The 23,142-nt window shown below is 32.7% G+C and overlaps 1 protein-coding gene across 1 annotated transcript in view; it reads left to right on the top strand.

Moving 5' to 3' along the window:
- Window positions 1-23,142, top strand: part of LOC127546279 (cation channel sperm-associated auxiliary subunit beta-like) — a 35,443-nt gene that overhangs the window by 10,319 nt on the left and 1,982 nt on the right. The window contains exons 4-5 of the mRNA XM_051973482.1: window positions 79-179; window positions 20,799-20,873. Of these exons, the coding sequence (XP_051829442.1) occupies window positions 79-179; window positions 20,799-20,873 (176 nt within the window). The remainder of the gene's footprint in view (window positions 1-78; window positions 180-20,798; window positions 20,874-23,142) is intronic.

Genomic DNA, 23,142 nt, shown 5'->3' with positions numbered 1-23,142 from the left:
TAAATGTTAACTAACTTGAATTATGATATATTCAGAGGAAAATATGCATGCCTGAAAAATACTCTGATCATTTTACAGGACAAAAAGTGACAAAAGAAATTCAAAAAATGAAAACATACTTAGATTCCACCCTTTCTAATACTGTGTATAATCCAAAAGATCTCAACCTGAGCATAACTGTAAGTTCAAACTTTTTTTTTAATTTCATTTTCTAATTTAAAAAAAATGAGTAAAAATACATATCATATATTAACTAAATTAATATGCTTCTGAAGGTGTTTAGAGTCTGAGAAATGTTTCGGTGTTTGAAAGGGATATTATTTCCAGGTTTATTGGAGTGATCCATTTTCTGTCCATGGGAAGAGTACAATTTCGTTTTTACTTTTTGTTCTTTGTTTTTGGGGTCGCTGTGTCTTGTGCTCAAGAAGTAGAATACAAGGCATCACAAAGTGCATACTAGAAAAAGCCCTGGCAAGGATGGGAATTGGTTTTGTATTGAAAGTGAGATCTGGAGAGTCCAGTGATTGCACTGGTTATATACAAAATGTTAAAGATCCTATAGGAAGGAAGGTCATCATCCTGTTGTGGAAATTTTTATATGAATAGTCTTATGGTGATATGTAAACAAGAATGACATAGGATGAGAGGTCATGGAGAGGTATTATTTAGGCTGGTAATGGGAAAACCCACAATGTCAAGATAATGATCCCATATAAATAATATTGCATAAGTCATTCTAAAGAGGAAAAAAATGTCCTTGAGATCTTTTCAAGTGTGTCCAAATCCTTGATTTAATTCTGAAATGGCATCATGTGAGCTAGTCTTGTGTGTACATATGTGTGTAGGTATTTCCTTAATCTAGGAGGTATAAGAGTCAGGCCCAATTTTATACACATTAACTCTCAGTTGCTTTATAAACAGAAATGTAAATACATAGAACCAATTATAAGGCAAGATTTGGGAACAGGGTATGAATTGAAAGCTGTTGTCCCTTGAAAATAATTATGTTCAGATTATATGTAATTAAAATGATTACCTTAGAGAGAAAAGAGAAATAGAGGCTACAGAGAATGAAAGGGGCATATAAAAGGATAGAAATTTAATCCACCTGTTATTTGTTGTTTTGTTGAAAGCATGTGATAATGAGTTGATTATTACACACAAACACACATATACACATGTATTTTTTGTTTTTTTTTAGCTCAGTTGAACTGTATAGTGGAGTCACTGCCCAAAAGGCCCCTGAATCGTTGAACCTGTGGCAATAAAAATAGCTTCACATTTAATTAACTTTTAGAGTTAATGACATGCTTTCCCCTCAACAACACTGTGTTATAGCTTATTATTAATACTATTATCCCTATTTTACCAGTGATGAAGTGAGAAAGTTGAGGTATGAGAGTTCAAGTGACATTCATCATTATGTAGCTAGAGCAAAGATTCAAATTTTTGATTCTGGTAATTTGGTTTTCTTCTTTATTTAATTTTTCTATATTAAATTAATCAAAACTGTATGTATTTTATTTTTATTTTTTTTATAAAACCAATTCAGTTTTGTATATTCATTAGTTTCTTTATTTTCAATTTTATTACTTTCTCATTTTCAGAATTTTAATTTGTTATTTAATTGGGGATTTTTAATTCTTTTCTCAACTTTTTAAGTTTCATGCCGAATTCACTGACCTCTTCTGTCTCTATTTTAGGTAAGCATTTTCAAAAGAAAGGTTTGAAAGTCCCCTATTTGTTGAATATTCCTCTTTCTCCTTGAAATATTAAACAGTTTTGCTTGGTAATTGATTTTTGGTTGTAATCCAAAATCCGTTTCTTTTTGGAATATCAAATTTCATTGATAAATGGTCAAAGGATATGAACAGACAATTCTCAGATGAAGAAATTAAAACTGTTTATAGGCATATGAAAATATGCTCCAAATCATTATTAATCAGAGAAATGAAAATTAAGATAATTCTGAGATACCACTACACACCTGTCAGATTGGCTAGAATGACAGGGAAAGATAATGTGGAATGTTGGAAGGGATATGGGAAAACAGGGACACTGATACATTGTTGGTGGAATTGTGAACACATCCAGCCATTCTGGAGAGCAATTTGGAACTATGCTCAAAAAGTTATCAAACTATGCATACCCTTTGACCCAGCAGTGTTTCTACTGGGCTTATATCCCAAAGAGATACTAAAGAAGGGAAAGGGACCTGTATGTGCCAAAATGTTTGTGGCAGCCCTGTTTGTAGTGGCTAGAAGCTGGAAAATGAATGGATGCCCATCAATTGGAGAATGGTTGAGTAAATTGTGGTATATGAACATTATGGAATATTATTATTCTGTAAGAAGGATGAATACAGAGAGGACTGGCGAGACTTATATGAACTGATGCTAAGTAAATGAGCAGAACCAGGAGATCATTATATACCTCAACAACGATACTGTTTGAGGATGCATTCTGATGGAAGTGGATCTCTTCTATAAAGAGATCTAATTCAGTTTCAATTGATCAAGGATGGACTCAACGGCTACACCCAAAGAAAGAACACTGGGAAATGAATATAAACACATATATTGTATCTAGGATATACTGTCACCTATTTAACATGTAAAGGCTCTCTACAAGGTAGTTCAATAATCATTAAATTATCTCTCCTAGGTCAGTTGTTTCTCCAATGAAGTTTTACATTTTCTTTTCTATGTTTTCATTTTTAAAAATTTTCTGTGATTGATTCTTGATGTTATTGAGTCATTCACTCCCATTTGTCCAATGATAATTTTTAAGAAATTATTTTCTTCACTTAGCTTTTTAAACTTATTTTCCCATTTGGCCAATTCTAATTTTAAAAGAGTTGTTTTGATTAATGTATTTTTTAAATTCTGCCAATTCTATTTTTTAAGGAGTTGTGTTCTTCATTATATACATATTGTATTTTTCATCATATACACACACACAGAGACACACACATATGTATATGTATATAATTTTACCAAATTTTTAATGGAATTGTTTTTTTCAATCATTGTTGTGCTTCCTTTTCTAAACTATTGTCTTTTTTTATATTTCTCTTGCATAGCTTTTATTTTCTCAATTTTTCTTCTCTCTTATTTTTATTTTTTTCTGTAGAATTTTTATTTTTATCATTTTATTATAGTCTTTTTATTTAAAAAAAAGCAAAGATAGTTTTCAGTATTCATCATTACAAAGCTTTATGTTCCAAATTTTTCTCCCTCCTTCCCTTCCCCCCTCCCTAGATAGCAAGTAACCCCATATAGATTAAACATATATAATTCTTCTAAATATATTCCCATATTTGTCATGTTGAGTAAGAAAAATCAGATCAAAAGGGAAAAAAGAAACACCAAGAAAAAAATACAAGAAAACAAACAACTACTAAAAAGGTGAATATACTATGTTTATATATATATATATATATATATATATATATATATTATATATATATATATATATATATATATATATATATATATAATAAAGGAAACTAATGAGTCTCTATAGTTCTTTCTTTGGATGTGGAGGGCTCTTTCCATTACAAGCCTATTGGAATAGCCTTGAATCTTCTCATTGTTGAAAAGAGACATGTCTATTGAGTTGATTGTTATATAATCTTGTTGTTGCATTTACAATATTCTCTTGGTTCTACTCACTTCACTTAGATTCAGTTCATGTAAGTCTTTCCAGGCTTTTCTGAAATCAGCCTGCTCATAATTTTTTATAGAATAATAATATTCTATTACATTCATGTACCATATCAGCTATTCCCCAACTGATATCCACTCAGTTTCCAGTTTCCTTTTCACAAAAGGCTGCTATAAATATTTTTGCACATGTGGGTCCTTTCACTTTTTATGTTCTCTTTGGAATACAAACCCAGCAGACACTGCTGGATCAAAGGGTATACAGTTTGATAGCCCTTTGGGCATATTTCAAAATTATCTCCAGAATGGTTGGATCAGTTCACAACTCCACCAACAATGTATTAACGTCCCAGTTTTTCCACATCTCCTCCAACATTTATGATTATCTTAATCATCCTAGCCAATCTGAGAGAGGTAAAGTGGTACCTCATAGTCATCTTAACTTGTATTTATCTAGTTAATAGTGACAGAGTATTTTTTTCATATGACTAGAAATGGCTTTAATTTCTTCATCTAAAAATTGTCTGTTCATATCTTTGATCATTTATCAATTGAAGAATGGCTTGTATTCTTATAAATTTGAATCAATTCTCTATTTTAGAAATGAGGGATTTATCAGAAACACTAACTATAAATCCTCACCCCCCCCCAAGTTTTCTGCTTCCCTTTGAATATTGGCTGCCTTGATTTGTTTGTACAAAACCTTTTTAAATGAATATAATCAAAATCATTTACTTTGCATTTCATAATGCTCTATATTTCTTCTTTGTCCATAAATTCCTTTCTTTTCATACATCTGAGATATACCATCCCTTGTTCTCCTAATTTGTTTATACTATGACCCTTTATGTCTAAAATCATCAACCCATTTTCACTTTTTATGTTCTCTTTGGAATACAAACCCAGCAGACACTGCTGGATCAAAGGGTATATAGTTTGATAGCTCTTTGGGCATAGTTCAAAATTACCTCCAGAATGGTTGATTAATAGCTTTTCTCATTTTTTTCTGAAGTGAGGCCACTTAAGTAATTTATTTTTTTATCTGTTAATCTGGTAAGTATATATTTTCATAGGTATTCATCCATCTCACTAAGATTATCAGATTTATTGGCACACAGTTGGGCAAAATAGCTCCTAATTATTGTTTTAATTTCTTTTAAATTGGTGGTAAGTTCACCTTTTTCATTTTTGATACTAGTAATGTGTTTTTTCCTTTCTTTTTCTAATCAAATTAACCAAAGATTTATCCATTCTGTGGGGTTTTCCATAAAACCAATTCTTAGTTTTATTTATTTGTTCAATAGCTTTCCTTCAATTTTATTAGTCTCTCCTTTTATTTTCAGAATTTCAAATTTGATATTTAATTGAGGGGGTTTAATTTGTTTCTTTTCTAGCCTTTTTTTTAAATTGCATGCCTAATTCATTGAACTTTTTCTTTCTCTATTTTATTTATGTAAGCATCTAGAGATAGGAAAATTTCCCTAAGAACTGTTTTGGCTGTATGCTATGTTTTGGTATGTTGTCTCATTATTGTCATTCTCTTGGATGAAATTATCAATTTTTTTGATTTGTTGTTTCAATCACTCATTCTTTAGAATTAGATTGTTTAATTTCCAATTAATTTTTCATCTATTTTCTTGTGGTTCTTTATTACATGTAATTTTAATTGAATCATCATCTGAAAAGGATGCATTTACAATTTCTTCCTTTCTGTATTAATTTTGAAATTTTTTATGCCATAATGCATAGTCGCTGTTTGTGTAGGTGCCATGTACCATTGAGAAAAGGGTATATTCCTTTCTATTCCCATTCATTTTTTTCAAATGTCTATCATATTTAACTTTTCTAAAATTCTATTCACATCCTTAACTTCTTTCTTGTTTATTTTATGGTTAGATTTATCTAGTTCTTATAGAAGGAAGTTGAGATTCCTTTCTAGTGTAGTTTTATTGTCTTTTTTTTTTTGTAACTCATTTAACATTTACTCTAGGAATTTGGATGCCATATCATTTGGTGCATATATGTTAATATTGATATTACTTCATTATCTATGGTACCCTTTAGCAAGATACAGTTTCCTTCCTTATCACTTTAGATCTATTTTTATTTTTGCTTGGTCCAAGATCAGGATGGCTATCCCTGCTTTTTGTTCACTTCAGCTGAAGCGTAATGGATTCTGCTCCAGCTTTTTACCTTTATTCTGTATGTATCTCTCTGCTTCAGATGTGTTTCTTGTAAACAACAACATATTGTAGGCTCTGGCTTTTGATCCACTCAACTGTCTGCTTCTGTTTTATGGGAGAGTTAATTCTATTCACATTCATATAATTACTAACTCTGTATTTCCTACCCTCTTATTTTTCCCAAGTTATATTTTTCTCTCTCCTATCTCCTTACCAGTGTTTTGCTTCTGACCACCACCTCTCTCAATCTTCTCTCTCTTTTCTCAGCCCCCCTTTTTTATCTCTTTCCCCTTTTACTTCTGTACTCCCTTCTATTAGCTTTTCACTTTCTTTTCCCCTTTCCTTTCTTATCTATAGTGTAAGACAAATTTCTATACCAAACTAAATATGTATGATATTCTCTCTTTGAGCCAAACCTGATGAGATTAAGGTTAAAAAAAATCTCATCTGTCTCCCTTCTTTCCCTTAAATGCAATTAGTTTTTTGTGCCTCTTCGTGTAATATAATTGATCCCATTTTACCTCCTCTTTCTTCTCTCAGTAGAATTTTTTTCACCCCTATTTTGTTTTTTTTAATACCATCACAATAAAGTCCACTTAGATCTACACCTTCTATGTATAGCCCTTCTAATTGCCCTGACAAAGGTACAATTCTGAAGTTACATATATCATCTTCCTTGTAGGGATCTGAACATTTTAACCTTTAAAAATAAAGGTTTTTTTCTTTCTTTAAAAAAAAAAAAAAAAAAAAAAAAAAAAAAAAAAAAAAAAAACCTTTTTAATGCTTTGCTTGAGTTTTGTATTTGAAGATCAAATTTTCTGTTCAGCTCTGGTCTTTTCATCAAAAATTACAGAAAATTCCTTATTTTATTGAATGTCCATCTTTTCCCCTGAAAGATAATGCTTAGTTTGGTTGGGTAGTTGATTCTTGATTATAGTCCAAGCTCCTTTCCCTTCCAGAATAACATATTCCAGGCCCTTTGACCCTTTAAAGTGGAAGCTGCTAGGTCCTGGGTTTATCCTGATAATGGCTCCTTGATATTTGAATTGTTTCTTTCTGGTTGTTTGCAGCATTTTCTCCTTGACTTGACAATTCTGGAATTTAGCTATAATATTCTTGAGAGTTTTCATTTTGGGGTCTCTTTCGGGAGATGTTAGGTGTATTCTTTTAATGATTATTTTACTTTCTGCTTTTAGAATGTTAGGAAGATTTTCTATAATGATTTCTTGAAAGGTGTTGTCCAGGCTCTTTTTTTCATCATGGCTTTCAGATAGTACAATAATTCTCAGATTGTCTTTCCTATATCTATTTTCTAAAACAATTGTTTTTCCAATGGGGTATATTATATCTTCTGTTTTATCCTTTTTTTTGTTTGTTTTTGTTTTTGTTTGATTTATTCTTGATGGAAACATTGGGTTTTTTACTTCTATTTGTCTAATTCTAATTTTTAGTGAATTATTTTCTTCTGTTACCTTTTTTTTAGTTCCTTTTATATTTGGCCAATTGTGCTATTAAAAGAATTGTTTCATTCATTACATTTCCTCATCCCCATTTCACCAATTCTGTTTTTAAGGAGTTGTTATCTTTTTCCATTTCTCCAACTCTACATTTCAAGGAGTTATTTTCTTCAGTTCATTTCTGTTTCCTTTTTCAAACTCTTATGCAAAGTTCTCATTTATTTCCCCCATTTTTCTTCTAATTCTCTTCTGAGATCCTTTTGAACTCTTCCAAGAGAACTTTTTGAGTTGAAGACCAGTTTATATTCCCCTTTGAGGTTTAATCTGCAGGCATTTTGTCTTTGGTGTATTATTCAGAGTTTGTGTTCTGCTGTTCCCTATCTCTATAATAGCTCTGTATGGTCAGAGTTCTTTTTGCTTTTTTGCTCATTTTTAAAGATTGAGGTCTGCTCCTAGGGCACAGGAGAGATTGTTCTGAACTTCCTCTATAGGGTGCCAGGGACTTGTCACTGACTGCACTGGGGCTGATGGTGCTGCAGGCTTCCTCACTGTGCTGGGTGGACCTAGTCAAGTCCTTCCTTTTATGCTGGGGTTCAGAGGCTCACAATTTGTCTTCTGTGGTTACTGGAGATCTCGCAGTTAGTATGCATTCATCCCCAGGCCTTTTGAACCAGAATAGAGTAGCCAATACTGCTGTACTTTAGCTAACAGCCTCCTTCTAGATTTCATATGGAACTTCTCCACCTTTTGCTTTCCAACACTGTGCCTGCACTGGGCTACATTCCCTCCTGTCCAATTTAGGCAAACTTTTCCTGAAGTCCTTCCAAGATATCTTATGCTGGAAAATTATCATATTCCAAATGTTTGTGTGTTCTGTCACTCCAAAATCCATTCAGAGATTTGATCTAGTGTTGATTCATCAGGAAGTCAGGCAGAGCTAATGCAAAGTCCTATCTACTATCTGCCATCCTCTTACTTGATTTTAAAAGTCCTTTTCAAGCTCTTCCAAGAGATCCTTTTGAACTTGAGAACAAGTCATATTGCCCTTTGAACTTCATATGTAGGCATTTTGCCATTGTTATCATTTTCTTGGTTTCTGTTCTGATCCTGTAGCCAAAAGCTTTCTATTGTCAATGCTCTTTTTGCATTTTTGCTCATTTCACAAAGTTGAACTCTACTTATAGGGCACAGGAGAACTGTTCCAAGCTTCTTTGGCATGGTGTTTCTCACTGACTTTCTGTCCTGTGGCTGGAAGTTGCACTGAATTGGTCTGATCTAACCCTGCCTATGGTGCTGGAGATGGAAGTTTGCCTTTTTGTTTAGGTTAAAGGTCTCACAGCTGGACTTCTGAACCAGCATGGAGAGGCCTCCATTGCTGGTCTGTGCTTTGTCTAAGAGCCTCCCATTAGATTCCCTGAATCTGTCTACATTGGGCCACAGTTTTCATTTTGCCCAATGAGAAAAATCTTTTCAGAAGTCCTTCCAAGACATTTTAAGCTGGAAAATTTTTCCCTTAGAATTTTCATGTGTTCTGTTACTTTCAGAATCCATTTAGAAACTTGATTTAATGTTGTTTCTGAGGGAAACTGGAGAGATTTCTGGCAACTGCCTGGCTTTTCTTTGTCATCTTGATTCCGCCTCTCTCTTCTCCAATTTTTTTACACTTTAATCCCAACCACATACTTTTTGGCACAATGCTTTTTGTTTGATTCACAAACAATATACTCTATCTCTCAGCTCTTAGCATTCTCTCTGTCTGTCCTTCATCCTGGAATGTCCTCTGACATTCACACTACTAACCTTACTGGGTTCCTTTAAGTCCCAACTAAAATCTCATCTTCTACAGGAAGCCTTTCTCTACCCTTCTTAAGCAAGTGCCTTTTTGCTGTGAAATATTTATTATTTTTATGCTTGCATGGTATATATTTGTTTGTATGTTGACTTCACCATTAAAATGAGAGCTTCTTGAGAGCAGGGTCTGTTTTGCCTCTTTTCGTGTCCCTAGCCTTAGCACAGTGCTTAGCACATGGTAGGTGCTTAATAAATGTTTAAATGAATGATGTAACTAACTGGCATTAGTTACCGAATGAATAATTTAGTGATTCTAAGCATTTATTTTCAAATCTTACAGTGTAAAATATACATCTGACTAAATATGTTTGGTAAAATGGCAACAGTAATTATTTTATGCTTTATTTAGTTTCTTTTAGTAAAAGCACTTTGTAAGCCATAAAGTAGTATATAAATAGGAATTTCTAGAGTTCTATCACAATTAAACAGATCATACTCCACTCATGTTTGTTTAGTTTATGTAAGATTCATTCATCTACTCCCAAAATTTTGCCATAGGAAAGTCACATAATGTGTTGGAAACATTCCAGTCTTCAAATTTTTAGTTATTGTTTCTGATATCACTACTTTGATTGAGAAGGAAGAGTATTGGTCCTATAACTCAGAGCCTTCAAGCTCTAGCTATTAAAAACCTTCACTAGCTTTGACCTAGCTAAACCTCCTCAAGAGTGTAACTTTACATTTCAAACCAACAGGGCAGGCAATTCTTTCAAGTCACCTATAGGGGTTCCCAGCCTACTTTTTCTTATCTTACATTACAGATATAATTATTGGTCTCTGTGATTTCTAAAAGGCAATGGCAAAGGCATATCATAAGATTATGACAAATAATGCTGTTCCTTTCTTAATTTATCTTTCCACCTCCAAACCAACTTTGATGAAAAAAAAAAAACCTTCCTTTGATCTCTCTCTGTCACTATCTCTTGCTCTCACAATACATATGTATATTGCTAGATAAAATGGGATCATAATTGGTAAAATAGGAATTTATTTCTCTTAAGTTTCAATGAAAAAATGTGTGTGTTATTATGCTAGATAACAGTGCAAAAGTTAGAAATGTGAATATTGATACATTGAACCTATGAGAAACAGGGAATACATTCCTGCAACCATGAACAACTGTAATCTTTTCCAAGAGATTGATGAAAATTTACATTTCTGCAAATAATTCTTTCTAACAAAAGATTAATCCTGATAATATACACTTTTCCTGACACAGTAACCATGAAATAACCCATAAAATACAATACAAGAAATAAAATTGATAACATGCAAAATATTTTTTATTTGTAATTCCCTAGAATTTTATGTCCTTATGTGCTAACAGGCCAATTAAAAAACCAAACAAACATTAATTTAAACAATATTCACTATTCATAACACATTTATCATAAATACCATGCAACAAATAAAATTCTTAAAATTAAAGCCTTTTTTAAAAAACATGAATGTTACCTTTCACCATGTCAGATAGTACTATAAGGGTATTTGTATTTGTATATCTACAAACATAGCCATTTTTCCATTTTTTAAATTCCCTCATCACACAATTGAGAGGTTAACTTAACACTTTCTGGGGCATAGTCAAAAACACGTTTATAAATATTTTTCTTCTTTTTGTGGATACAATGAACTGTTTTTTCCCTAGTAAATTTATTTTTAATACACATTGCTTTATGAATCATATTGGGAGAGAAAAATCAGAGTAAAAGGGAAAAACCATAAGATTAAAATGGTGTGTTGTACACCCCAAAATTAAAGAGAACATAGCAAGTGTTGATTTCCATTCAGGATCCTTAGTTTTTTTTCTGGATGCAGATGACATGTTCTGTCCAAAGTCTATTGGGATTGCTTTGGATCACTGAACCACTGAGAAGAACCAAGCCTTTCATAGCTGATCTTCGTGCATTCTTGCTGTTATTGTGTACAATGTATTCATGATTCTGCTTGTTTTGCTCAGCATCAGTTACTTACATTTTTTAGGCCTTTCTAAAATCAGTTTGTTCATCAGTTTTTTAATGAAGAATATTCTGTTACCTTCATATACTACAACTTGTTCAGCCATCCCTCAACTGATGTGTAACTACTCATTTTTCAATTCTTTGCTACTACAAAAATAGCTTTTACAAACATTTTTACTCCCTCCTCTATGATTTCCTTGGGAGACAAACCCAATAATGACACTGCTGGGTCAAAGGGTATGCATAGTTTTATAGCCTTTTGGGTATAGTTCTAGATTGCTCTCCAGAATAGTTTGATCATTTCACAATTCCACCAATGCAGTAGTGTTGCAGTTTTCCCACACCCACTCCAACAGTTTTCATTAGCTTTTCCTGTCATCTTAGCCAATCTGAGACATGTAAGGTAGTACCTTAGAGTTGTTTTAATTTGCATTTTTCTAATCAATAGTGATTTAGAGCATTTTTTCATATGAATGTTGATACCCTTAATTTCATCATCTGAAAATTGTCTGTTTATAACTTTGACCATTTATTAATGAGGTAATGGATTGTATAATTTTTTTGTCGTTTTAGAAATGATGCCTTTATCAGAAATAGTGGATATAAAGATTTCCCCCCCAGCTTTGTACTTATCTTTTAATCCTGTTTCTGTTGGTTTTGTTTGTGCAAATCCTTTTTTAATTTAATGTAATCAAAGTTGTCCATTTTATCTTTTATAATGTTCTGTTGTTCTCCTATGGCCATAAATTCCTCCCTTCTCCAAAGATGTGATAGATAAATTATCCCTTGCTCTTGTAATTTGCTTAAAGTATTCCCTTTGTGTCCAAAGTATGTACCCATTATGACCTTATTTTGACATGGGGTGAGAGATGTAGATCTATGCTGAGTTTCTGACGAATTATTTTCCAGTTTTCACAGCAATTTTTGTCAAACAATAAGTTCTTATTCTGAAAGCTGGAGTTTGAGGGTTTATCAAATACTAGGTTACTATAGGTCTTGATTATTGTGTTGCATGTATCTGATCTATTCCATTGATTCAGTACACTATTTCTTAGCCACTACTAAATGTTTTTTATGACTACTGCTTTATAATAATAGTTTTAGATTTGATACTGCTAAGCCACCATCCTTTGTATTCTTTTTCATTAATTCCTTTGATATTTTGACTTTTTGTTCTTCCAGATGAATTGTTATTATTTTTTCTACTTCTATAAAATAATTCTTTTACAGTTTGATTGGTATGGCACTGAACAAGTAGACCAATTTAGGCAGAAATATCAATTTTATTATATTAGCTTGGCCTAGCTATGAACAATTGATATTTTTCCAATTGTTTAGATCTGATTTGTATAAAAAGTGCTTTGTAATTGTGTTCATATAGTTCTTGAGTTGTCTTGGCATATAGACCCCAGATATTTTATTTTATCTATGGGAAGTTTAAATGGAGTTTCTCTTTCTATCTCTTCCAGCTGGGCTTTGTCAGTAATATGTAGAAATGATGATTTATGAGGGTTTATTTTATATCCTGCAACTATGCTAAAGCTGTGAATTGTTTCCAGTAGGTTTTTGGATGATTTTCTTGGATTCTCTAAGTTTTTCTGAAACTTTGTATTATCTGAAAATAGTAATAATTTTATTTCCTCATAGTCTATTCTAATTTCATTAACTTATTTGTCTTTCCTTATTGCTAAAGCCAACATTTTTAGTAGAATGACAGTAGTGATAATGGGCATCCTTGTTTTCCCCCTGATCTTATTGGGAATGCATCCAACTTCTCTCCATTACAACTAATTCTTGTTGTTTGTTTTAAATAGATACTGGTTATTTTAAGGAAAGCTTTCTTTATCCCTTTTCTCTCTAGGTTTTTTAATGGGAATGTGTGCTATATTTTGTCAAAAGCTTTTTATCTACATTTATTGAGATTATCATATGATTTCTGTTGGTTTTATAATTGATATTATCAATCATGATAATAGTTTTCCTGATATTGAATCATCCCAGCATTATATAAATCCTACTTGGTCATAGTGTAGTTGCTGTAATTTCTTTTCTAATTTTTTATTTAAAATTTTTGCATCAATATTCATTAGAGAGATTGGTAAGTAATTTTCTTTCTTTTTACTGGCTCTTCCTTATTTAGACATCAGTGCAATATTTGTGTCAGAAAAGGAATTTGACAATGCTTCTTTACCTATTTTTTCAAATAGTTTAAATAGTATTGCTATTAATTGTTCTTTCAATGTTTGGTAGAATTAACTTCTGAATCCATCTGGCTCTGAAGATTTTTTCTCAGGAAATTCATTAATGACTTGTTTAATTTCTTTTTATAAAATGGGACTATTTAAGTAATTAAATTAATTAATTCTATTTAACCTGGGCAATTTACATTTTTGTAAATATTCATCCGTTTTGGTTAGGTTATCAAACATGCTGGCATACAATTGGTCAAAATACCTCCTAATTATGGCTTTAATTTCTTTTTCATTGGTGGTAAGTTTGTCCTTTTAATGTTGATGCTGGTGATTTGGGTTTTTTCTTTTCTTTTTTTCTAATCAAATTAACCAAAGTTTTATCTATTTTTTTTTCATAAGATCAACTCTGTTTTGTTTATTAATTCAATAGTTTTCTTAGTTTCGATTTTTATTAATTTCTCCTTTAGTTTCAGAATTTCTAATTTGGTATTTAATTGGGTGTTTTAATTTGTTCTTTTTTCTAGCTTTTTTTTCATTTCATGCCTAATTCATTGATCTCCTCTTTCTCAATTTTATTCATATAACTATTTAGAGATATAAAATTTCCCCTAAGAATTGCTTTGGCTGCATCCCATAGGTTTTGGTATGTTGTCTCATTATTGTCATTTTCTTGGATGAAATTATAGATTGTTTCTATGATTTGTTGTTTGAGCCACTCATTTCTTAGAATTAGATTATTTAATTTCCAGTTGCTTTTTTAATCTATCTTTCCTTGTTCTTTTATTGAATATAATTTTTATTTATATTATGGTTTGAAAGGGAAGCATTTATTATTTTTGCCTTTCTGCATTTGATTGTGAGGTTTTTATGCTCTAATATATGGTCAATTTTTGTTTATAGATGTCATGTACTTCCAAGAAAGAAAATGTATTCCTTTCTGTCCCTAATCAATTTTCTCCAGAGGTCTATTATATCTAGTTTTTCTAGAATTCTATTAACCTCTGTAGTTTCTTTCTTGTTTATTTTGTGGTTAGATTTGTTTGTTTCTGAGAGGGGAAAATTGAAATCTCCCAATAGGATAGTTTTACTACCTATTTCTTCCTGTAACTAGCTTAAAATCTTTTCTAGGAATCTGCCTGCTCTACCACTTAGTGCATACACATTTAGTATCCCCACTACTTCATTATTTGTAATACCTGTTATTTCCTTCCTTATCTCTTTTAATAAGATCTATTTTTACTTTTGCTTTATCTGAGATCAGAATTGCTATTCCTGCTTTTTTTTTTTTTAAACTTCACCTGAAGCATAATAAATTATGTTCCAGTTTTTTACTTTTACTCTCTAGGTCAAATGTGTTTCTTGTAAACAACATATTGTATGAGATACTGTTTTTTAATTCACTTTGCTATTCACTTTCATTTTATGGGAGAGTTCATACCATTCACCTTCACAGTTGTAACAACCAGATATATATTTCCCTCCATCCTACTTTTTTCCTTATATATACTTTTGTTCTCTTTTTTCCACTCTGTCTTTAGGATTGTTTTTTCCCAAAATTTATTTTATTTGAAAAAACAGAATAAGCAAAAAAAAAAAAAAAAACAGAAAAGCAATAAAAATGAAATGAAACAAAACAAAATGGAGCATTATAATGTATCCAGCAGAATATCAGAGAGGATTTAAAATATATGACAATAAATATCATTTTAAGAAAGTATATATTTGTAGAAGAAATTATTTTCAAGAATGTCCATCTTTTATTTACTTCCTTGCAAATTGTTCTTTTGTTCTCTGCTCATCTTATTTATTCTTTTTTCCCTCTTTCATCCCCCACCCCACCCCAAGCATGCTATAGTTAAGAAAGGATACACACATACACACACACACACACACACACACACACATACATATACAAATAAATACATACAGACACATACACAAAACTTCATCCCCCACTCTCCTCAAGCAGCTACAGTTAAGAAAAGACATATTTATGTATACCTATGTAGCTATATACATACATACATACATATATACACACATTTGCACATATACTTACCCAACACATACATGTCTTTCCTGTCCCTGCTGATGCTTTCATTAAATTCTGCTCCATAACTTGGCTTACAATATTACTTAACCTCTCCCTATCTAAGCATCCTTTCCTTGTCTTTTCCCTCACCCTTCCCTCCCCCCCATCCACTTATCCCTTTCCCCTTATTTCTTTATAGATTTTGGAGGTTGCTAAACCCTTCATTGTATATATGTAGTGTTGCCTATTGAATCCATTCTTGATGTGATTAGGTTTTCAGAACTATGATCCCTCCTACTCTCTCTAATGCCTTGGTGTCTTATTATTCCTCTGTACCTCATTTGTACAACATGATTACTATTTTTAACTTGGCTAATCTTTCTTTTGAGCTTACCCTAATATTGATACAGATCTTAAATATAAAGAATATATTTCCTGTGTAAAAAAACAAACAAGCAGTTTGGCCACATTTAAACAGCTTCTCCATGTTAAGTTACTTAAAATTGCTCGTTGATATTGGTTTTCATGTTAAATTTGGGTGTAGTTGATATAAAGACCTGAATCTGCAAGTTCATTGGATATCCATTTTTTCTCATTGAAGATTATAGATAATTTTGCTGGATGTGATATTTTTGACCGAAGGTCTAGTTCTTTTGCTTGTCTGTAGACATGATTCCATGACATGCAGTCTTTTTTTTTTTTAAGCTGCTAATAAGTCTTGCACAGTTCTAATTGTAGCTCCAGTGTATTTGAATTGCTTTTTTTTCTTGTTTCTTACAAACTTTTCTCTTAGATTTGGAGGTTTTGAAATTTTACAATAATATTCCTATAAAATTTTCACAAAGGATGTCTTTGAGGGTGATTGGTAGATTTTTTTTCCTGTTTCTACCTTCCCTTCATGTTCTATCACTCCAGGACAATTTTCTAGAATTATTTTCTGCATTGTTGTGTCAAGGTTCTCTTTTGTGTCACAAAAATGTTAAATTATTCATATATATTTGATTTTGTTCTCCAGATCTGTCATTTTTCTTATGTTTCACATTCTCTTCTATTTGTTCATTCTTTATCATCTGTTTTGTTATTTTTTTTGGTCTCTCATAGCTTCATTGTCTTCCCCTTGCCCAATTCTAATTTTCAAAGAGCTATTTTCATCTTTGAGACTCTGTACTCCTTTTCTAATTGGTTGGCTTCCCCCCGCCCCAATACTCTTGTTTTACTTATTTCCTCAATGTCTCTCATTTGATTTTTGAATTTTTTTTTTTTGTTTTGTTTTTTGATAAATTTTCTCTGGCCATTTCATATTAGTCTTTTTCTTTTTTTCTTTTATTTTTTTTTTACTTAAGTGTCTACTGAAAACAAATCTTTCCTATTCCCATAATATGTTTCAATTGTGGGATTCTTCTTTGCCAATTCATTTTTTTTTTTTTTTTTAGTATGAGGTATTAATGTAAGCAACTCTAATCATGGGTTGGAGGGAGTAATGCCTCAAGCTTCCTTTCAGTTCTTCACTCTAATCAGGAAACCCAAACCAAGAGCTTCACCTTCTTGCAAGCCAGCAGTGCCCTACCACCGCCTTGCTGCTTCTGCACTCACCAGGTATTGGTTCCATGCTGCCCAGAGCTGGAACTCAGCAGCCTAGCTGGGCCTGGCTTTCCCAATCAGTGCACTCTATCTTCCTAGATTCAAACCCCCACTGGACAAAGTCCAGGAGGTGAAAGTGTATGAGGTTCCTGCTGAGGCTCCAAGTCATACCCAGCTAGCCAGAGGGATCCCTGTGAGATATTTCTGAGGAACTAGCCATGAGGTGTTTGCACTTCAAACAAATTAATCTGGGCCGGTCTTTCTTTAGATCTTGTCAAATTGTATCAAGAGAACCCTTGTTCTTCCCAAAGTCTTCTTGGTATTCTCTAGTGTACATTCACCCTGAGGCACAAATTTGTTGTATTTGGAGGGAAAATCAGAGTGCTTAAAATTTACCAACCTACTCTGCCATCTTCCCAGAATCTTCCCAGTTTTATTTTTTCCCTGACCCCACCTACTACCTTATCTCCTATCACTCCTCCCCCTTCTCTTAGTAGTTTTTTTAACTCACTCGACCCACTATCTTATCTTCTATTACCCTTTACCCCCCCCTTCTCATATCTTTTCTCCAAGTATTTCTGCCCTCTCTTCTAGCCTGTCTCTCCTTTTTTTTTTTTCTTTTTCTTCTCCTACTTCTTTATAGGGTTAGATAAATTTCTATAGCCAAATGAATTGTTTAGTTATTCCCTCTTAGAGCCAAAATTGATGAGATCAAGCTTCAAACAATGCTCATTCCACTCCATTTTTTACCTTCATTGTAATAGGTCTTTTGCATCTCTTCATGTGAACTAATTGTTCCATTATACCTCTCCTTTCCTCTTTTTCCAGTACAGACCTTTTCCAACCCATTAATGTCTTTTTTTTTTTTTTTTTAATGTCATCACATCAGAGTCTATTCACAACCACACACTCAGTCCAGGTGATGCCCCACTTTGTCTGCCCTAGTGAATGATACAGTTCTCAAGAGTTTATAGATATCATTTTCCCACCTAATGATGGAAACATCTTAACCTTTAAATACATACATATATATAATTTCTCCTGTTTATCTTTCTATGCTTCTCTTGAGTCCCATGTTTGTAGATTAAATTATCTGTTAAATTCTGGGGGTTTTTTTCAATAGAAATAATGGCAAGTCTCTTACTTAATTAAAGCTGGAAGATGATGCTGAGTCTCCTAGGGCAGTTAATTCTTAGTTGTAATCCTAGGTCCTTTGGCTTCTGGAATAAGGTATTCTAGGCCCTATGCTCCTTTATTGCAGAAACTTCCAGATCCTTCATAATCCTGACTGTTGCTCTTTGATATTTGAATTGTTTTTGTCTGGCATTTTGCAGTACTTTTTCTTTGAGATTATGGTTTTGGAGTTTTGCAAGAATGTTTCTTGGGGTTTTCCTTGTGGGATCTCTTTCCAGATGTGATTGATGGATTCTTTTAATGAGTATTTACCCCTCTGTTTTTTGAATATTGGGGAAGTTTTCCCTAATGATCTCTTGTAGTATGCTATCCAGATTCTTATTTTGGTCATGGCCTTCATGTAGGCCAATAATTTTTAAGTTGTCTTTTGTGGATCTATTTTCAGGTTGGCTCTTTTGTCAGTGAGGTATTTCATATTTTCTTCCATTTTTTCATTCTTTTCTGTTTAACTAATTTTTGCTATGTCACAAAGTCCTCAGTATCCATTTGTACTGTTCTAGTTTTTAATGTGTGATTTTCTTCAATTATCTTTTGTATCTCTTTTTCCATTTGATTAATGCTATTATTTAAGGAGTTGTTTTCCTCAAACACTTTTTTCCTTCCTTTTCCAAGTTGTTGACTATCTCATGCATACCTCTCATTTCCTTTAGCATTTTTTTTTTCTACTTCTTTTATTTGCCTTTAAAAATCTTTTTTGAGCATTTCCAAGAAGCCTATTTGGACCTGAGACCAATTCATCTCACTCTTTGAGATTTTTTCCATTCACATTCACATTCATATGTGAGTTTGTGTTTTGTTATGCTCTGTCATCACAGTAGCTTTCTATAATCGAGGTTTTTTCCTTGTTTCTTGATCATTTTCTTTTGATGTTTCTTCTTTTTTTTTCCTTTTAAGGTGGAGTTCTGCTCCTGGGATAAAGGTGATACTGTCCCAAGCTTTCTGTGCAGCTCTGAGCCTTGGCTTTGAGTTCAGGGGCCCCTTATGTTTGTAAGGGGTAGCTTTGTCCGTTCTTTTAAGGAAACAGCCTGGTTTTTCAGAATTTGCCTTCTGAGCTGGGATAGAAGGCTTCCTCACTGATGCCAATGTGTATGATTCCAATGCAAAAGTGAAGATAAGTAGAAGATTGTTGAGAATTTACTACACATATTTAATATCTGTATTTTATACCTGTCTATTTTTCTACCTCTCTATCTACTAGGTAGTATAGTGGATAGAATACTGAACCTGAAGTCATGAAGACTCATCTCTGTATAGTAGACTAGCTCTTTGTCTTGAAAAGATAATTCCTTTGACTCTTCTAAAGGCCTGAAAATAAGAATTAGAAGAGGGTCTGAAAAATTATGTTCTGTATCTGTTAGTCCTGTTATAGTGCACTATTAGTTCTAGTGTGATTAGGAACTACTTTGCTCAATGACTGTTTCATTAGAAGACCAGGTTACCAAAGGGCAAATCTACCAGTGAGAACCCCGAGGGGGTTCCATATAGGTTTTCTAGTACTTTAGCTCATGTAGTGTGCTCCTTGCATTAATTATCCCTTACCTAGACTTCTTAAAAAGAGGTGTTAACAAACTTTAAGAATAGAGAAAAAACATCTCTTTAGCCTTAAGCAATACTCTTCCAGAAGTACACATAGAATGCTGAGGAAAGTGAGTTCATATTTAGAATGTACATAGTGAAAAAGGATTAACTCATAACTCTAGATTCCTGGAAAATCCTTTTATCCTTTTGTAGATTTATAATCAATTTTAAAATTTTTGTTGTTGTTTTATTGTTTTTTGTTATTTGTAGTTCTTTCCTGGGCTCCAAGGATCTGTATTCTTGTGCAGTCCTGAGAATGCTCTTCCTCACATTTCAAGCTTGTGGATTTTATGTAGACAAAGTACATCAACCAGTACTATATTAGGGACACTGCCATGCAAAATCAAAATTCAAATCTAAATAAATAATAATAGCTGAAAGGTATAAGTACTTAACAATTTGAAAAGTGCTTTACAAATACTATCTTTTGCTTTTTTACATTCACAATAAGTTGAGAAGTTTTTATTCTTCCCATTTTCCATGTGAGAAGACTCTTGACTGAGAGAAGTTAAATGACTTACTTGCTCAAGGTCACATATCTATTATCTCTGGAATAATTCAGGTTGGCTTGCTATTAGGTTACCAGAAGCATATTTAGATTCTATTTTATCCAAGCTTCACAGAGTATAACTGATTCTTTTAAGCTAACCACAAGACTTTCTTTATAGGGCATTATCTGCTTTTATTAAAAAATGTTCCTACTTTATATTTTTCATCAATACGCTTAGGAATTACATATATGACATTTGCACTTTTGAATAATTGACTCAAAGAGTATTATGACTCTCATAAAGTTATGAGGGCATAGAACTTCTTGTTAATTATGTTAATTTAGGACACTGCTCTTATACTGGCTATTACTCTCCACGGCCAAAATGTATTATGTTTCCTAATTGCTAACTGCTTAATAATAAAAAAAAGAACCAGTTCTTGAATCCTTCCAATATACCTTCCAATAACCTTTGCCTTAATATAATGTAGTTACTTTATCCATTTTCATTAGAATATTGGGAATAAACATTCCTAATGAGTGACTCCATACAAATGATTACAAAGACTCATATTGCTACTCAATGTTAATTATTCCATGTCATTTCCCCACAGGGTTCTGAATTATACCATTTCAGAGTGAAAGTTGTTCCTGGAGTCACCTTTTGTAAATTAGTTGCTGAGTTTCAGGTATGGTTCAGGTTCTGGGTCTAAATGAGGCTGAAGACAATTAATTTAATGGGAATACATTTAATTTTTTGAATAAGATAACTAAAAATTGGAATGAAATCTAAGAGACTGAAGAGAAAACAAATTGGCATAACTTGGTGAATAGTCTGAATGGGGAACAGACAGAATGGCTGAGGTTACAAAAAAAAGTACAAAATTTTGAGCCTATTCACCAGGAGAATGATGATCCATCCCATTGCATGACATTGTGGACATAGATAAATGGGCAGGTCCTATGTAAAATTAGAAGGTTGGGAAATTTGTCTAATTACTACTAAAACTGATAACATTGTTTCATGTTTATAGTGCTTCTAAGATTTATCACATGATTATATAAACGAAGATGGTGTAAATACCATGTGTCCCAAATATCTTAATTTTAAATTTTCTTAGCAGAATCTAGGAAATATAACAGAATGGTAATTATAAATTAGAGTTTGATTCTCTATCAGTGGAAATCAGAAAGTACTTTTGGATACAGGAAGCCAAAAAAGCATAGTAACAAGCATTCCAGGCAAGATTGAAACTGGAGATGATAGAGAGTACTATTACCTTTTGTGAGGAGCAAGCCCAAGTAAACTTCCCTTCCAAAGAAGATGTCATTCCTTGAAAGGAGCTGGGCACACCCAGCAGCAGAATATCCCATTCATTCCCATCATGCAGTCAATTTATTGAACACTCTTAAGTTCCCATAGTTGAAGGTTATGAGTGGACTTAGCCACATGTGGAATCTATTTTTGTACCTCAATAAATTGTATTTCAATAAGTTTCTAACCATTCTTCCTTTCTGGACTCTATTTTTGTTGTAGAGACTGTCACAATTTTGTGTGTGTGTGTGTGTGTGTGTGTTTGTGTACACGTTTACTTTTTTGGCTTTAGGTACTCTGCTGCATTGCCCAAACAGGGATACATTTCATAGATCCACAATTTTAGGGTGTAGAGGAGCACTAGCACATTAGAACACATGCTACAGGGGAGTGGGGATTCTAGTTACAGATCCAGGGAGGAAAAGAGTGCTTGTAGCTGCTCACAGATTAGAGAGCAATGACCAGACCTCTCCATAGAACAAACATATTACTTTATATTTAATATTTTTATCTTCCCTGGTCTTCTACATTTGTTTTTAGAACTTTGAATTCTAGATTTTTCTCCCTTCTTCCCCATCCCCAACCTCCTTTATAAAGGGATATAGGAAGTTGTGTAAAATATTTCCATAAAAGTGGTGTTGTTAAAAAACAAAACAAAACAAAAACCTTACATTTCTCCCTTCCAAAAAAAAAAAAAAAAACCTTTTAAGAAAAATAAAGTACAAAAAAATAATGTGCTTAAATCTGTATTCAGACACAACCAATACTTTCTCTGAGAATCAATAACATTTTTCATCATAAGTCCTTCTGGGTAGTCATGTATTGCAGAGAATAGCTAAGTCATTTACAGCCTATCATTTCTCAACATTACTTTTACTATGTACATAGCACATTTCACTTAGCTTGAGTTCATGGAGAACTTTCCAGTTTTTCTGAGACCATTCTGCTCATCATTTCTTCCATCATAATCACATGCTTCAGTTTATTCAATCACTCCTCAATTGATGGTCATCCCTCCAGTTTTCAATTCTTTGCTCTCGAGAAAATAGCTGCTATAAATATTTCCACATATAGGTCTTTTTCCTTTGTAAAAAAATTTCTTTTGGAATTCATTCCTAGTAGTGGTATTGTTAGGTCAAGGGATATGCAAAACACTTTGAAAGCTTACAGGTTTCCAGAATTAGCTCTGAAAATGGCAATGCAACCCTTTGATCCAGCAATGTTTCTACTGGGATTATAACCCAAAGAAATCTTAAAGGAAGGAAAGAGACCCATATGTGCAAAACTGTTTGTGTTAGCCCTTCTTGTAGTGGCAAGAAACTGGAAACTGAGTGGATACTCATCAATTGGAGAATGGCTTAATAAATCATGGTATATGAATACTATGGAATATTAATATTCTATAAGAAACGACCAGGAGGATGATTTCAGAGAGATTTGGAGAGGTTTACATGAACTGATGCTAAGGGAAAGGGGCAGAATCAGGAGATCATTATACATGATAACTACAAGACTATAAGAAGATCAATTCTGATGAACATGGCTCTCTTCAACAATGAGATGATTCAAACCAGTTCCACTTGTTCAATGATGAAGAGAGCCATATACATCCAGAGAAAGAACTGAGGGAACAGAGTGTGGAT

The sequence above is a fragment of the Antechinus flavipes genome, chromosome 2 (assembly GCF_016432865.1).
Source record: "Antechinus flavipes isolate AdamAnt ecotype Samford, QLD, Australia chromosome 2, AdamAnt_v2, whole genome shotgun sequence".
In the NCBI taxonomy this organism is placed as follows: Eukaryota; Metazoa; Chordata; class Mammalia; order Dasyuromorphia; family Dasyuridae; genus Antechinus; species Antechinus flavipes.
The sequence above is the reverse complement of the archived record's forward strand: the minus strand, read 5'-3'. Positions and strand labels throughout refer to the sequence as shown.